This window comes from Electrona antarctica (genome assembly GCF_951216825.1).
Source record: "Electrona antarctica genome assembly, chromosome: 3".
NCBI lineage: Eukaryota > Metazoa > Chordata > Actinopteri > Myctophiformes > Myctophidae > Electrona > Electrona antarctica.
Window position 1 is genome coordinate 39,784,792 of NC_136808.1, and position 18,174 is coordinate 39,802,965.

An 18,174-nucleotide genomic window follows, 5' to 3' on the forward strand; every position below is an offset into this window, starting at 1 on the left:
TGTCAGTTCAAACGGCCCTCAGGGGCCAAACGCTGCACGGTGGGCCCCTGCTCCACTGAAAGCCTGGCAGGGTGGTGTGGTGAGCTCCTCTTTCTTTGGAGTCCGGGACTCCAAGCTGAGGATAAACAGGAGAGAGAGGGAGGGAGGGAGGGAGGGAGGGAGGAAAGGCCTTTCCTTTCAGCCATCACCTCTGTTTGGCTTTCCCCTCCACCGAAAACATCCCACCCTTTAACAGACAATCCAGACCGGCTTCAGCCCCCCCCGCCCACCCCCCCGGCCTCCCGGCGCCACGGGAAGAGCCGTGGAACCTCTGTGTAAAGTAGGTGGGAGGCGGCACAATGCTCTCCCTGCTTTGTTTACCCAAACCCACTTCCACTGTTCCCCTCGCTCTACCTCAGGTGGCCTGACGAGAACCGGCCAGAGAGGCTTCCAAACGGTGTTGCCATGTCCCCTTATTGTCCGCGTTTCTTTTTTTCCTTCTGTGTAGTATTCTTTAAAATATTGGTAGTTGGGTTGGGCTCGATTAATGTTGTTTAAACCAGTGGTTCTCAAACAGTTTCATGCCAAAGGCCCGTAAATGTATATTTGTCCACATACACACATCTGAAAATATGTTTTGTGCCAGGGACCCCCATGCAAGAATTGTGTTTTTACAATGTTTCAGATCCACAAGCTGAAATGAATGGCATCTATCTATATGCTTATTATAGCTTTTAAAACGCACAACATCTTGGCGTGCGTGCGTTAGTAGTATTTTAATTACATCATTTTCCATGATCTGGCACAAATTAGCCGCCTATGAAGTTGGGTCCTCCTTGCACAACAACAACACAGTCAGTGGTCTCCTATACAGGCAGCTATGCTAAAGTTGCTAACAGGCAGCTAGTGAGTCTAAGATAAACTTAAAACTAAGTAAAACAGAAGGGAGGGTGTGGGACTGGGAGTGATTAAGTTCTTTACCCTGCCGATGACCGCTGGATATGCTGTATGAAAATACGTTGCAATGTGAGAACGTGGACGGTGTGTTACCATGGAAATGGATATATACAACCACTATGTAACACTGGTGAACTGTCGAGAGAGTGGTGAGTGACATTGTTTGTACAAGTACAAACAATGTCACTAGCCGATCTACAAGCTCACAACGCGTCGCAGTGACGCGTTGTGAGCTTGTAGATTTGCTATACTGTATACGCTTCCCTGCGCAGCGGATTAACGGGCGGATTATAATTCTGCACACACGGATTCGGGTGACAAAAAAGCTCATCCGCTGATCTCTAGTGCGTGCGTGCGTGCGTGCGTGCGTGCGAGATCATGCAAAGTCGCTTCTTTTGGGCTTGTTTTCGTAAGACCTGAGAATCTGGAAGCACTATGGCAGAGTAGAATAAGAAAGAGAAGTGGCAACGCTCGTCATGGAAGCCTGGACGCACTGTGTGTGTGTGTGTGTGTGTGTGTGTGTGTGTGTGTGTGTGTGTGTGTGTGTGTGTGTGTCCACTTCCTCTGCTTAGGAAAACAAATGAGCAGCAGCAGGAGATAGCTGTGGCTGTCAGGCATGATAAACAGATAAAGTGCTGCTGCACATGCCTGTATTGCGTGCGTGCGTGCGTGCGTGTGTGCGTGCATGCGTCTCTTTGCATCACGTAGGCTATGTGTGTGTGTGGTCACGTGTGCGTGTCTAAAACTGTACGCGCGTATGTGCCGTCACGCGAGCAATTTTATGCAGATGTTGATCTCATCCTACATATTAAGACTTGCTGCTCGAGTTGTACTATTCAGCTGCTCGCTCGCTGAGCAGGCCGGCCGGAGCGCAGGCCGCAGGGGGACCTGATAAACAAACAGGAGAAAATTATTCAGGACTTAAACACTTAAACACCCACTTGAGCGGAGCCTTTTAAGTGGGCTGATTAAAACGGGCATGCGGCTCGGCTCCCATTGGAGAGCTACCAGCGGAGCCAAGCGCCACCACGGGCGATCAAGTCTCTCTCTCTCTCTCCCACAGTCCCACGGCCTCTCTTCCATATCGTCGCTGTCGGCGGCAGAAACCTCTTATCTCCGTATTCTATAACTTTCCACGTTTTTTGTAAATGAACTCATACTACAGCCGCTGTAGCATGTAATGTACATGCAGCGTCTCGCACAAAATAATCAAAAGTAGCAGATCTGCAAGCTCTAAACGCGCCGCAAAACTTTTGAATTTGAATCCTGAAAAGTAACACGATGAATTGGACATGTGAGGTTTCCACCCGACAGAGACCATATAATCTCATGGTCCTCGGTCACTGGCCCGTACCACTGTTTCTACTCTCTCTCACCACACGTTCCCACTCTGCTCTGCAAACTGTTTGGGAGATGTATAATCCAAAGGATTCTTTCTACGTTCTTTTTGGTTCCCCTCCATACAAAGCTATCATGTCGTCATAATTCATAATAATAATAATATCTCAAATGTAGTGCTTTTCTAAGTACCCAAAGACATGGGGGAGGAGGAGCAAACAGATTTACATATTTACAGAATAACTGTCAACCCCTGCATCGCTATTCTGGGGGGAACATTCGCTCATTTTGCAACGAAAAAAGGGACGAAAAAGTGATCCAAGTACAGTTGTAACTCAGGTGTGTTTCACTAAGACTTATTGGATTTAAGAGGTTAATCATCATCATCATCATCATCATCATCATCATCATCATCACTATCATTGGAGTCCCCCCCCCCCCCCCCCCACTACACTGTTCTTTCAAATAACTCAGAAATGCCACGAAACATAAATCCCCAATTTCCAAAATTCTATAATGTTATATGATATCCCACCACTTCAAGGCTCAGCTGAGTCGTAAATCTTCTCCGTCAGCAGCATGGGTTTCAATGTCTCTGAGCTTGGCTGTGGAAGTATTTATAATGCGTGCGTGTGTGCGTGCATGCCCGTCAGCCGTGTGAGCCACTTCACACTTTCTGCTTTTAACCCCTTTTGCCAAAAAAGGAAAAAGGAATAACACTCCTCCTCAGAATTCAACCCTTTGAATTATATTTTCAAAACAAATGCCATACTGTAAGAGTATCTTCAGTACAGAACAAACCCTCGAGCGAGGGAGAGAAGAGATATACAGAGAGAGAGAGAGAGAGAGAGAGAGAGAGAGAGAGAGAGAGAGAGAGAGAGAGAGAGAGAGAGAGCGAGAGAGAGAGAGAGAGAGAGAGAGAGCGAGAGAGAGAGAGAGAGAGAGAGAGAGAGAGAGAGAGAGAGAGAGAGATCAGAAGGGAATGCTTTGAAATGATCAGCGACTGTCTATCTGTCTGTCTGTCTGTGGGTCACTCCTCAGTGAGGAGGAGGAGGAGGGAGATATTTGGGAAAACAAAGCGCAAATCTCAGCTGCTAATCCCCCGGGATTCAGAGCACATTCAGACGCCTTTGATCTCCAGAGTGCATCCGGACAGCCCGTTCCAGACATACTGCAACAGCACCCTAACTAAGCACACACATGTATGCACGCACTCACACGCACACACGCACACTATACTGTACATAACGTTGCTGTCGGGCAGAAACCTCTTATCTCAATATTCTAACTTTTGGTGTTTTTTTCATAAATGAACGCCCTACTCGATCGTAATACAGCGTCACACAAAAAGCATCAAAAGCAGCAGATCTGCAAGCTCAAAACGTGACACGAAGTGATGCATTTCACGCTTGTAGATCTGCTGTATTTGCCACTTTTGAAATTGAATCCTGAAAAGTAACTGTCTTGGACATGAGATCACCCGACAAAGATGATAGACCCGCCCACACACACACACACGCGTGCAGGCACCACCACTTCACACACACGCACACACATAGGCTGCTCCCATATATCTGGCATACCCCAGTCATGGTAGTTTTGCCATGCCTCAAGCTTCAACATAAATTGATTGATTAAAAGTAGGTCATTGAGTACGTTTTATATTTTATATTTTTTATAATATTTTTTCTTTCCCAGTGAAGTTTGGTTTAATGAAATGTGTTTCAAAACCCCTGTTGAAGTGCTCCAAACTGTTCTACTGGGGATTGGGGTCAGGGACATTGATTGAATGAAGAAAGTCTCTTTTTAAAAGGATAGTGAGCAATTAAATGCCTTGGTTGACAAAATCTAAATACTCTCTTTTATTTCAGACTATTTAATCCATTCTGGGCGGGAACCCCTTTTGGTGTTTAAAGCATTATGTTAAAATACTTGTATAGGTCTGCTATTTTTGAAAAATCGTGAAAATGTGGCGCAAATCTTTGAATATATATTCTTTCAGAGTGAACGTTTTTAACTCATATCTTTGCTGGGGGGGGGGGGGGGTCCCTGGAACAACATATTTTCAGATGGGGTCAGTGGCCAATTACATATATTTTGGGGGTCCTTGACTGCATGAAAATGTTTGAGAACCACTGACATAGAAACATAGGTTTTCAGAAAACTGTCAGGATTTAGAAGGCATTTGTAAAATCGATCTCGGGTCTAAATGGGTTAATGAAGTTAACTTATATATATATTATTATTTTTTATCAAGGGACCATAACATCAAGGTGTACATTTCTTAGTGGGGGAAAATAATGAGTTTTAGAGAGCTGAAGCGCTGTGGGCTTCTAACGCGACGACACAACGTTCAGGAAAATGACGGGAAGAAGTGGATCATATATCTGCCTATATGTTTCAACCTTTACCACCCTCTGTAGCATCATCTGTGTCTTTCACAGGAAGAAAGCTTCCCGGAAGGCATACAGCATTCTCCCACAACAGACGAACCTCACAGCCGCTGCCTCACATTGTCACATGGTGGGGGGAGAGTCATTTATGTGACACGCAATCCCAGAGGTGACATCAATGCCACTCCCCACATACCCCCACACCCCCCCGACACTGAAAGGCCCCCTTCAGCTACGTCGATGTCAACCCCAGACTTCCTCCTCCCATCTTCTTATGGGAAAAACAAAGCACGCACGCGCATGCACACGCACAAACACACGCACGTGCGCACGCACACACACACGTGCACACGCACACACACACACACACACACACACACACACACACACACACACACACACACACACACACACACACACACACACGCACGCACGCACACACAAAAAGAGCCCTTCTTCTTTAATTTATATATACTTTATGATCGCAAGAACAGATCGACGTTAACTGGAACAATGGGCCCCTGATAACACTGTATATACTCTATTTTTGTATTACAGGTGTGCAAAGATGTGAGTATTACTACAAATGAAAGTGTGCAAGTGTGACAGCCAGTCGAGGATGAAGGGTAGGTCTGATAATGATGTACCGTGCATTTCCCACCATTGTCCAAAACGTTGTTAATCTGTTTTACATTTTGAAAAAGAAAAAGCTAATTTAATGTTGAGGTGCCCACTGGAACTGTATCAAGATCTACAAGCACTTACAAATCTGTTTGTTTCAGCAAGCAGTAACACTGTTGTACTACAGAGTATAAATGTGTCTTTTAGCCAGGTGCTGCACCCCCCCATCCCCCCCACCCTCCCGCCCCCCCAACCTCCTCTAACCCAAAGGCCATGGCTTGTCTTTTCTTTGGAGAGCACCAGCCTCCAAAACCTTTACTCCCAGCCTCTTCAAAGAGCCACGACAACAGGCCGGCCGGGCCCTGCTGTCCCAGGGGAGGTGTGTGGGGGCCTCCCCTTGCAGAGGGGTGAGAGAGAGAGAGCCCTGGTGGGAACGCCAGGGCGTGGGGCAGTGTTGCCCTGTCTGCTTTAATATTATCAGCAACTTTGGGCTTGTTTTTCTGTAAAGTCGCTTGTAAATATTGGTAGTTGGGGTCGTGTTTTTCTAAAGTGCAGTTATTTGGGCTTGCTTCCAACTCTTTTTTTAAAATTATTGTTTAAATCAGTGGTTCTCAAACATTTTCATGTCAAGGATCCCCACATTAATATGTATTTATCCCCTAACCCTCATCTGATAATGCTTTGTTACCGGTGCCAGATTTGTGGTGTTAGAATGTTTCCATTTTTTTTGTGTGGAAAATAGCCGAAAGAAATCTATTTAAAATAGCCGATGTGTACATAAGTTTAAGTTGCTTCTTTTGGGCTTGTTGTCACAGACCAGGTTGCTTATTTCTCTTGCAAAATCTGGCAACACTGGTGTGGGGGTGGGGTAGGGGGCTTTTCTTTTTTCTTTTCCTTTTTTTGCGACATGCAGCGAGCGAGCAAGCATGCACGCCATGCAGGGACCAGCCGGTGGGAAAGGGGGGCTGACACGGTTGAGGAGGAAGAGTGTTTGAAAGGTGCTTTCAGCTATACCCAGAGACAAGGGTTCAGCTATACCCAGATACAAGGGTCCTGTTTGAAAGGTGCTTTCAGCTATACCCAGAGACAAGGGTCCTGTTTTAAAGGTGCTTTCAGCTATACCCAGAGACAAGGGTCCTGTTTTTTGTTTGTTTTGTTTGTTTTGTTTGTAGGAACGACAAGGATAAAGTAAAGTGCAACTTCAAGAAGACGGGGTAGAAAGGGGAAAAAGTGGGGCAGGGGTGTTGTGTCTTTTATCACACTATATGAAGGCTGCGGAAATGTGCAAAAAAAAGGGGAAAAAAAGAAAAAAGCATCTGCAGGATTATACTCCCAAAACACATTCTAGTTTCTAGAAAAAAGGTAAAGTTATAAATAAATAAAATTGAAATCAGACACCCGGCATGCAACCTGCTGTGAAACAAGAGAGTTGGGGGCAAAAGTTCCACCGTGATTCACTCTTTGGGATGCTCTCTGTCTATCATCCAATTACAGCGGAGCATGCTGGCAAAATTAATAAATAAATGCACATCCTTTGGTGTGTGTGTGTGTGTGTGTGTGTGTGTGTGTGTGTGTGTGTGTGTGTGTGTGTGTGTGTGTGTGTGTGTGTGTGTGTGTGTGTGTGTGTGTGTGTGTGTGTGTGTGTGTGTGTATTTTCACGTCTGTAGACTACTGTAGGCCTACTGTAGTCTACTCACTACTGTAGGTCTTTGGTTCTCAAAGTGGGGTCCGGGGACCCCTAGGGATACTTGAGGGAGTTCCAGGGGTTCCCTATAGCTAAATTAGAGATAGATATGAACCGAATGGAACCCCTATGGGCCTGAAACTCAAGAGAGTCCAATGGCCCGTTCCACTTGTACACTCTCAGAATTAAATGAACAGTGATTTTACAACATAAGTTGGGGTCCCAGAGATAGAATGGGAGGTCCGTAGCCTAACCCTAACGCATGTCAAACTGGTCCCAGAGATAGAATGGGAGGTCCGTAGCCTAACCCTAACTCATGTCAAACTGGGGGTCATTGAAATTAAAATGGTTTAAAAATCACTGCCAGAGCCGTAAACATCCTCTCTTATCGGGGTCCCTGGCATATATTTTCAAATGGGGGTCCACAGACTAATAGATGTCGATTTGGGGGTCCTTGACATGAACAAGTTCGAGAACCACTGCTGTAGGCTATACATGTGGCGGTTGGGAGGGTGGGGGGTGGGCACAATGGGTAGGGGGGCCTCATGCTGGAGGAGGCGGAGCTACACGCTCCTCCCTCCCTGCCTGCCTGCCTGCCTGCTGCGCGCCACCACGGCACGGCCCACACTTCAAATGCAAAGTCTCATTTCATCAGTCACAAGCAGCAAGGCCACGGGGTAAACGCAAGAAACAGATGGAGAGCAGAGGAAGGCTGAAGTGAGAAGAGAGAGAGACAGAGAGAGAGAGAGAGAGAGAGAGAGAGAGAGAGAGAGAGAGAGAGAGAGAGCAGCGATAAAACGGGATAGGAAGAATAGAGGAGTGTCAAAAGACGAAACTTTGCGGAGTGCAAAACGTCAACACTTTGAGAGTTCAATATATATGCTATCACCTGAACTATCGGATGCAGGGCAGGCACAAGCCACATCTCAAACATAGCCCCCCAAGTTTACCATTAAACTCCACCAGTTTGTCTCAAGCCATGACAAAACCCACAAAGTCCTATAAGAAGAGGACATCTTTGCCATCTCTCTGAATAAGACTACCTAGCACTAACCAATTCACTCACTACAATTAGGAGATTCAGTTTACCTACTGTAAACACTGCCATAATAATGTTAAGACCCGTGTAGCTATCATACATAAGAAACTAGTAAATATTGTCGGACAATGAAATACAGCTCTAAATATAGCCTAGATGAATGCATGTATTATTAATAAGCAATACATGTTTAAATAGAAGAATTTGTCAAAACAAAATTGGTACTATTGTCGGTATATGAGTCTCCTTTTTGCATATGGAAACATATGTGTACTTAAGTGTTTATTATATAGTATCATACTCTACTATATAGTATCATACTCTACTCTACGGTAGCTAGTACGAGTACTAGCTACCGTACTGAAGTACTGAAGTGTAATGTAGTTTGGTATAGTTTTGCTATGTGGTGCTACGCCGGACTAGATTGATTCTGTGTTATTCTTTTTTTTTTTTTTTTTTTTTTTTTTCTTACTTGGATTAATTAGTCCCCACACAGGAATCCGCGATTCCGCGATCGCAGAATTTAGCGTCCGTATAACATGACAAAGTTACTTATTACTACCAGTAGGTACCAGTAGGTAGTAATACGTAGGTAGTCTAGGTACTATAATAGGGTACATGGTGAGGTGTCTGACAACACTTTATTTACGTGTTGTGTTTATTTATGTCCAGAGGGGACATAAATAAGGCGCGGACCGAAGCGGTCCGTCCTCTAAAAGGTTCCTTCTGAAACGGAATCTGTGTAAATGGTTCCTACTGAAACTGAATCCATGTCCTGAGTCCTGACAATGACAAATTGACAATGCTAAAGCAGAAAATAATAAATATTACACCCACATTAAGTATCCTCTAGTCTAAACTGTAGTTACTGTGGGCAGGGTTTGAATGACAACCTTTGCAACCAAAACAAATAATTAAAACATGAATAATAATAATAATAATCGATCCCCAAAAACGATTATTGGAATCTTTTATTATGACTAATTTTTTTAAGAAATAGCTTGATAACTGGTCATTTTAGGTTAAATAAGTTAATGTCCGCGGAATATTAACTAAGCCGCGGAATCAAGGATTGTTGTCCGCTGAATTAGGAATGTTTGCCGCGGAATCGAGACTTTTTTCCACGGATTCCTGTGGGGACTAATTAATAAACGTATTTATCAATTGTTTTTCAGTTTGTTAAATCGATTTACAAGACCATGTTCATCGATCTGTTTTGATATTTGATTTTGTATTTAAATGAGGTAGGCAAAATTGGCTTCAGCCTACACCTTTTCTGACCAATTTAAGGTGCTTTACTGATACAGTATGTACTGTACTGTACTCTACTTGTGTGGACACCACCATGCATTGAAGGTATGGTGTGCCACAGATCTCCAATACTGAGAGCCACCTGTCCATAGCACTCACTCACTGACTCCACGTGATTGGACACTTTCAATTCATTCAGAGAAGCATCGCTGACTATAGACAAATAGGCCAGGTGTAGCTAATCAATGCTGAGGTGTAGCTGCACCCAGGATATAGGGAAGAATATCAACCCCAGTTTCAGGAACAACATTTGGGAAGGAATGAAATCAAAGGAATTTCAGGCCTCCGACTTCCCCACTGTTACTGACACCCGACCTACATTCCCATGGATGCCAATCCAGCTGGGGTGCTGGGGTGGCTAGAGGAACAAGGGCTCCAAATAACTATCTCAGCAGTGATGGAAAGTAATAAGCTACATTTACTCAAGTACCCATAAAAAACGGGAAATCATCTGTGAGCACTTTTTATCTGTGAAAAGTGCGGCCTATAGGCGCTGCTTTTGGGCTTGTTTTCTGGAGACCTGGCCGCTTGTTTCTCTTGCAAAATCTGGCAGATTTTTTGGGGGCACAGTGGCACAGTCGGTAGTGCTGTCACCTCACAGCTAGAAGGTCGTAGGTTCGATTCCTGCTGTGGGCGTGCTCTGTCCTCCGCACCCATACCCTATAGGTAGGGTTGGCGAAAGGGCCTTTCTGTGTGGAGTTTGCATGTTCTCCCCGTGTCCCCTATGGGGTAGGTACCCCCACAAAAACATAGTCTCCAAACTGCCTCCCCCTGGTTAGCCGGGGCACTTGATGGACAGGAAAGGAACTGGTTGGAATAACATGTTCCTTCCACGCGCTACGTCCAACCGGGGAAACTCCCCCGTCAGGTGAAAAGAAGCTGCTTGGTCTCCTCGTGCATTGATTATTATTATATATTGATTCTTTTTAATCCTAGATCAGTGGTTCTCCCCCATAACTCTGAGAGTGTACAAATGGAACCACATCGACCCGTAGGAGTCCATTTGGTTCCATCTGTACAAGCTCAGAGTTACAGATTTGTAAGCATTTGGAACCCCACTCAAGGAAGCCTGAGGGTCCCACCTCAGCTTGAGGTGGTAGAATACATCCACTGTGAGATGTCAGACAGTCAGACATGTGGCAATGCAAGATCGGAATCGGTATCGGGAAGGAGAAAATGGTACATCTCTACCCAGGACCTTCTAGGCTAATGTAAATAGCTGCCAAAGGAAAAAGCAAAAGATAAAGAAAAAAAATATTTAGCCAAACTTTTACAAGAAACATTAACTACGTCAGATGGCTTTGTTAACGGTAAAAACAAAAAACAAAACAAAAGGGGAAACATCCAAATCAATACTGATTTCACAGACAGCTTTCTTCTTCTTTTATTCATGATCTCTCTGAGCTACAGAGGCCATTAGGCACACACAGGCTTCAATTATTTAGAAAAATACAGTTCCACCAAGGCTAAACTGTCTGAAAACATCCAACTCTTTCGGCAACGGCTCACTTCACACCATCTGGGGAAGGAAAACACTATCGGCTGTCGTCAGGAGAAAGAAAAACGTATTCAGTACTGAAAACAAGGATGTTTGTTTCTCCCTATTGCCTTTTTTTCACTTTTTTTAAACCCTAGTCTAGTGTCTATATTCTGAGGGAAACAGTCTGCGAAAATAGTTCACAGTGTCAGATGTTGTGAACATCTAGGTTGTCTATTTTCATTTCCAGTGACCCGGTGAAGCAGGAAATACATACAGGCCTAGTACAGAGCCCTGGGGGTATGTAGGGTTTTTAAGTAGTTAAATAGGTGAAACAATGGATTTGGCAGCTTTCAAAGTCCAAAGGGGATCGTCAATCGACATGTTAGTGACAGTGTAAGATTCTAAACTAAGTCAGTTACAGGAGTCCCAGGGACCTTGGGGGGGTTCCAAATGGAACCAATTTGTCCCCTACGGCAGGGGTTCTCAAAGTTTTTGGCTGGGGACCCCCGGAAACGATTTGACCATGTCTCGCGACCCCCGCCCCACTCCCCAATACAAATTAACCGCTACAATAACCGTAATAATAGAGAAAATACATCATGAAAAAATACTGAAACCAGATATAACCCACAGACGGACACACACACGGACGGACAGAGTGCAAAACATACTCTCTCCCCATGCCTTCGGCCTGGTGGAGACAATTAAATGCTAGATGGGTGTCATTTCCAATGTGATTTCCCCATAGTTCAGTGCAAGTCTGTTAATCCGATTTCCTGAACTTCCGTTTTCGCTTGATACTGTTTCATAGAGAGGCAGACAGGCAGTACACTTGCGATCTATATACCAAACTAGATAGAGTGCCCCTCGGGGCACAGGTCTCCACCAGGGCAGGTCAGGTTGTGGCCTCCTGGTGGTGCTATAATAGGCCAATGTGAAAAGGGTGCCATTTCATCTTACGCCTTGGATGGCAATTGGAAGATTTGAGGCATTTTGTTCCAAAAATGTGTTTTGCAAAAATCCACCTGTTGGTGTCGCTATAACAGGCCAATGTGAAAAGGTTGGGATATATTCCTCAGCCTAGAAGGAAAGTTTGAAAGAAAGATTACACGTAAATTGCACGCTGCGTTCATGATTTGAGGCATTTTGTTCCAAAAAATCCACCTGTTGGTGGCACTATAACAGGCCAATGTGAAAGGGGTGGCATTTGAGGCTTTTTGTTCAAAACGGGCCAATACTGCCAACTTTGAAAGCCAATGTTAGCCAATTAGGATGGAATATGAAATATCGGACAGATCCGGCTTGAACACATGACTATAGAGTATTATAAAAAAAACATTTTTTCAAAAGTTGGCCTCCTGGTGACGCTATAACAGGCCGTTATAGATTCATCGTTGGCATCCAGGGAGTGTGTGTGCAAAATTTGGCATCGAACGGGTTAACGGTGCCGGAGATTAGCTGTACACAGACGGACGGACACACACACACACACACTACACAGACGGAGTGCAAAACATACACTCTCCCCATGCCTTCGGCCTGGTGGAGACAATGAAAGACCGAAGTTTACAGATTACACAGCAGTTCGAACTTTTACAAATTCGAGACAGATTTGAGCGAACTGTGAGTAAATTAAATGACGTGTGTTTTTGGTGCATTTCTGTGCGGTGGAGAGAGAAAAATAAACAACACGGGAGGGTGGGGGGGGGGGGGGGGCACAACTTGGCTGTGTTGGTCGCGGAGTGGATGGCAGATAGTCAGATACTGGACACACAAAACAACCCTCTGTATCTAATATAAATGTATTCCAAGGCAGCACGTGTTGCTGTTCCATAAGGCAAGATCCAGGGCATAATGTATTATGGATAATCAATCTCTTAAAGGCAATGGCACCTGGCACACTGATTACGGTTTAAGTTGTGTAACGCCCAAACCACTATGCATAATGTAATGGGTAGTGGAGGTGCTTTAAGGATTTAGGTGGTGGCACGGGGGAACGCCTCTTACACAATACTAAATCCACAAATTAAGGAAAAGGGGTCCCTGCCGCAAGATGGAGCCCCTATATCTGATTGACTTTTATACCACTTATATGATACAAGACAGTTTCTCGATCACCGATCACCGATCGAGTCATTTGGAGTGAATATCGTCTGATTACCGATCGGTGGCCGATGGGGGGTGGTGGGGGGGTCAGAGAAATAAAACATTTTCAGAAGAACCACTGATTTAGAAAACAGTCACATGATTTCAGATGGATCGTCATAATGCCAACAAGAGCCCTGAGCAGACATTTGGCCTTCTCCTCAATGATGGGATCCTGTTACAAGATGAAGATGTCTGTTGTAGCCTCGGGCCCATGTCAGGCTTAGCGCCACTTCCACACCACATGTGTGTGCCCCCCCTCCCCCCAAACACACACACACACACACACACACACACACACACACACACACTTGTACACAACAATCCATGCTTGGTCGCTTGCACGCAGTTTTTTCCTAAATTAACGCTTTACTTAATTAATGATCATACTACAAGCGTCACACAAAAGTTGCAGATCCACAAGTTCGAAACGTGGAGCATTCCCTGAAAAGCATAGCCAGAATCAAAGTTTGCTAGGACCGTATCCTTACAGGTACAGGAAGTCCTGAATTCAGAATTTTACTCGAGTAAAAGTACAAAAGTATCGGCATCAAAATATACTACGTTTTCTTTTTTTAACCCATTTTGGACTGAGGCCGATTCTAAAAAAGCTTCTAAATCTTCTAAAGTTTGTACCCTGTAGTGTACTACTGTACACTACAGGGGTTCCCGTCCAGAAGGGTTGGAACACCAAAAGGGTTTCCCGCCCAGAATGGGTTCAAATTATTTCAAAGATTACTGCATTGTCGCATCACTATGCAACGCAGCGCGTTGTGAGTTTGTATTTTAGCAAATTTTCATAGAACACAATAGGGCTTTATGTGGTTAATGTATGTGGTTTTGTAATAATCGAAATCTGCAAAGTAACTACATGTAATAACTGCCTCCCATCTCCCACCATGCATTTCTCATCACAAAACAAACATGCCAGCAACCCTTTTTTGGGGGGGGGAATTCAGGCTAAAAGTCACCATAAAAAAACAGCTTCCAGTGATATCAGACTTTAGATACAACTTGGACTTTGGTCAGGAGATCTAATTGCCTTCTAGAGACTCACTTCTCTGACTTTAGTCATTACCAGTACCAGTATGCAAACGTCTCCGCCAAAGGAAAGAGAGAAAATAAAATGTTTCCAAGGAATTGTGTAGATGTGACTGTTCCTGCCTTAAGCACATGCATAAATAATCAAATCTTTCCAAAAAAGACTGTTTACACATTTTGTGGCATAATTCTGATAATCTGGTTTCTCGAAAATAGCCAAGGTATTCTTGTCTCGTGATGATGTGCCTGGCTGGCTTTGTGTGTAGAATAAATCGACAGCACCGTTTCTGTGTTGCCATAGTAAAAAAAAAAGATACTTTTCTTGTTCACAGTGCCTTGCTTGTTGGTGTGGGTGGAGGAATTGAGCATCCTGGAGGATTTCTTTTTTTCCCCTCCTCCTTTTTTGATGGTGCTTCTCAGTCCTCAAACATGCCTCCTTTGAGGGAAAGCATCGCTAACCAAAGAGGCTTAAGGCTCCTCTGAAGCAATTCCAAAGGATTTCCTCACTTGACAACAACGGCACTGTGTGTTTACTGCGATGCCAAAATACAAAAACGGCCACAGACCTCCAACATTTCTCTTTTCCAGCCATTACAATGTGCCCTTGTCACCACCATGGGCTTGTCACATGACATGACGCGGGTCTTCATCTGTTTATGAGAAACAAACAACTAATATCTGCATTTCTGGCAGTGGCTCTCGAACGTTTTAATTTCAAGCACCCCCTGTTTTGGTATGCATTAGGATTAAGTCACGGATCGCTGTAACTCTAATAGAAAACGGAACCAACCATTTGTACACTGTCAGAGTTATAAGTCTTGCAATGGTCCATTTGGTTTCTAAACTATCAGTCATTTAACTGGGGACCCCCTGGAAGCCTGTCAAGGACCCCCTGTTTGGTATGCATTAGAATTAGGCCACGGACCAGGTCGACCCTTGTACAGGTCCATTTGGTTAATTCCATTTGTAAACTCTTTGAGTCACATGATGAGACATCTACCAAAAAAATGCCCAAAAGTATTTTTAAAAGAAAACACTTTGTCGGTTTAATTATTTAGTGCATTCAGCTCAACAGACAGTGAGGTCTTGATCTTTTGAGTCTGGTTCAAGAGTGCACTTTAAGTGGCAGGCATGCATGAATGCATCATAGGAGCAGACCGGCTAACACTTGACTTTACACTTATGGTCTCACAACTGCCTAAAAAAAATGGAATTAAATGTGTGTGTGTGTGTGTGTGTGTGTGTGTGTGTGTGTGTGTGCGTGCGTGCGTGCGTGCGTGTGTGTGTGTGTGCCTATATTCTGTACAGGGCTTGTTTGGATTCAAGCACTGAGAGTCGGAGACGAGTGTGCGGGATATCAGAAGCAACTGAAAAATATTTGTGCCCTTGATAATGTATTTTATAAATGTGGACTCAAATAAAGAAATTGAAATGTATGTGTGACACACACACACACACACACACACACACACACACACACACACACACACAAACATTTCTTCAGACATGCAATCAGGTTGTTGTTTTTTTTGCCATGGAACAAACAATATAGGCTAGAGGTTACAACTCATATTTCTGATAAATGGAGCAATCTGTCCCCAGTCCCCATGGAGTTGTGGAGAACTTTCTCAACTTTTACAATGATCAGCAGCACCTGAGCGTGACCTCTGATACAGTAAACGGACGGTAGGCCTGTAGGCTGTAGCCTACTACCCTACTACAGCCGTAGAAAACACAACGTTACGTGCAGGTCAGGCTATAAACAACTCCAGATGTAAAACCATTACGAGCCATTACATAAAGTGCAAAGTTCATAACTTGATGTCTTAAGTTCTAGCCATAGCTCTGCTTGCCGCACGGCACAAAGTTGCGATCATCAACGTCAGTTAGATGCACTCAAAGTGGGCTACACGGCAGACATAAAAGCCTACAATGTAAACAGTAAAATGTAAACAGTAAAATGAACCAATCCTGATTTAGGAACATATATGTAGGCCTACTCCCATCAAATAAAAAGCAACGAGTGGTTTGCGAGCCAAAAGCAGGAATAATCGCGCTTCTTACCCGAGCTGTGGAGCCGCAGTGATTCTTGTTAGTGCAATAGTATTTCTGTTTCACCAGCCAATCGTCCATTCCTTTCCTCGCCAAGCAGGCATTGACTACAAAACTGTCGCCTTGAAAGGAGAAAGAAAGACATTATTATAAACTACTACTATTTATCGTAACTGCATGGTTACTAACCAAATTACATTGTGCGTGCGTGCGTGCGTGCGCGGGCGACCAAATCTCCGTCCTCCAGTCATGCAGCCTCATCTTCAACGTAATTACAAACTAAAAAGCTGTTGCCGAAGTGTCTGAGTATAATGTGTTATAAATGCTTGGTGCTTACCTTCTGGACTCTCCCTCGGTTTACAAATCGCAGCTTTTTGTGAGGAAAGGGGAGTCAGAGAAAGAGAACAAAACATAAATAAACGTTACTCGAAACTATTGCCGCTGTAGGCTATCCCACACTGCACAAGACACAAGGGGGGAAATAAGAATAGCTAATTGAGAAAGCTTACCATGTTTGGAATGCAGTTTACCCATTTCTATGCATCGAGTTGGAATATAAAAGCATCGGGTGAAGTTAATAATCCAGAACAGATAGATATCCAGCGGTATGGTATCCAGACAGACCCGAGCGGAGCAGAGCGCGTCCCGGACACAGAATGAATGCAGCCAGACGGAGCTCATACATCCAAGAGAACACAAACCACACAACAAGCCTTTGATGTGATCCTCCAGCCCCCTCCCCCCCCTCCTCCTCCTCTCCTCTCTCTCTCTCTCTCTCTCTCTCTCTCTCTCTCGCGCGCTCTCTCTCTCTCTCTCTCTCGCTCTCTCTCTCTCGGCAACCAAAAACCCCGACACTTTTACCACTGAAGGAACGGTAGAGTTTAGGTCCCATAGCCGAGAGGGACTGTCGTTCTCGTGCGCGCTGTGATTGGCTAATTGATTCATTGCCACGGCAACAAAGTGCTGCTTACCCAAATCTGAGTTAACTTCAAAGTGTGTGTGTGTGTGTGTGTGTGTGTGTGTGTGTGTGTGTGTGTGTGTGTGTGTGTGTGTGTGTGTGTGTGTGTGTGTGTGTGTGTGTGTGTGTGTGTGTGTGTGTGCGTGTGCGTGTGCATGTGTGTGCAATCCTTACTTGAGTAAGAGTACAAATACAACCTGTTCAGATTTACTCCACTACAAGTAAAAGTAGCTCAGTCAAAATGTTACTTATAGGTAAGAGTAAAAAAGTACTTAAGGTAAAAGCTTACCTTAAGTACACTGAGTAAAAGTACATTTCTTATTTTTCACATCAATTAATTGCTGTTATTTTTTCACATTTAATTTATATAGGACCTTGTAAGTATATTGTTTCAGGGAAGTCACTCTGAAACCATATGCACTGCATGCACTGCTGTGCTTGCTTGTAGAACTATATATGTTATATAATTATACGGTACATCTTTAGTATAAATTATACTTTTTTGATACAGTAGGACTACAGAAAAACATAAGAATTGATGGTGCCGATCGTCCCCTCTTAACAAAAACAGCCTGAACACTGAGCGAGAGAATTAAGCTCCGCTGCCACTGCGGTGAGCAGAGGAGGAAGCCACAGACACTGCTGAGCAGAGGAGGAAGCCACAGACACTGCTGAGCAGAGGAGGAAGCCACAGACACTGGTGAGCAGATGAGGAAGCCACAGACACTGGTGAGCAGAGGAGGAAGCCACAGACACTGCTGAGCAGAGGAGAAAGCCACAGACACTGGTGAGCAGAGGAGGAAGCCACAGACACTGAGCAGAGGAGGAAGCCATAGACACTGCTGAGCAGAGGAGGAAGCCACAGACACTGGTGAGCAGAGGAGGAAGCCACAGACACTTCTGAGCAGAGGAGGAAGCCACAGACACTGCTGAGCAGAGGAGAAAGCCACAGACACTGGTGAGCAGAGGAGGAAGCCACAGACACTGAGCAGAGGAGGAAGCCACAGACACTGCTGAGCAGAGGAGGAAGCCACAGACACTGGTGAGCAGAGGAGGAAGCCACAGACACTGCTGAGCAGAGGAGGAAGCCACAGACACTGCTGAGCAGAGGAGGAAGCCACAGACACTGCTGAGCAGAGGAGGAAGCCACAGACACTGGTGAGCAGAGGAGGAAGC

The 18,174-nt window shown here is 44.6% G+C and overlaps 1 protein-coding gene across 1 annotated transcript in view; it reads right to left on the reverse strand.

Annotated features, from left to right (window-relative positions):
* nkd1 (NKD inhibitor of WNT signaling pathway 1) overlaps positions 1 to 16,674 on the reverse strand; it is a 55,649-nt gene extending 38,975 nt beyond the window's left edge. The window contains exons 1-3 of the mRNA XM_079497194.1: positions 16,550 to 16,674; positions 16,378 to 16,410; positions 16,053 to 16,162 (exon numbers count right to left, since the gene is read on the reverse strand). Of these exons, the coding sequence (XP_079353320.1) occupies positions 16,053 to 16,162; positions 16,378 to 16,410; positions 16,550 to 16,574 (168 nt within the window). The 5' untranslated portion in view covers positions 16,575 to 16,674. The remainder of the gene's footprint in view (positions 1 to 16,052; positions 16,163 to 16,377; positions 16,411 to 16,549) is intronic.
* Between the last annotated feature and the right edge of the window lie 1,500 nt (positions 16,675 to 18,174).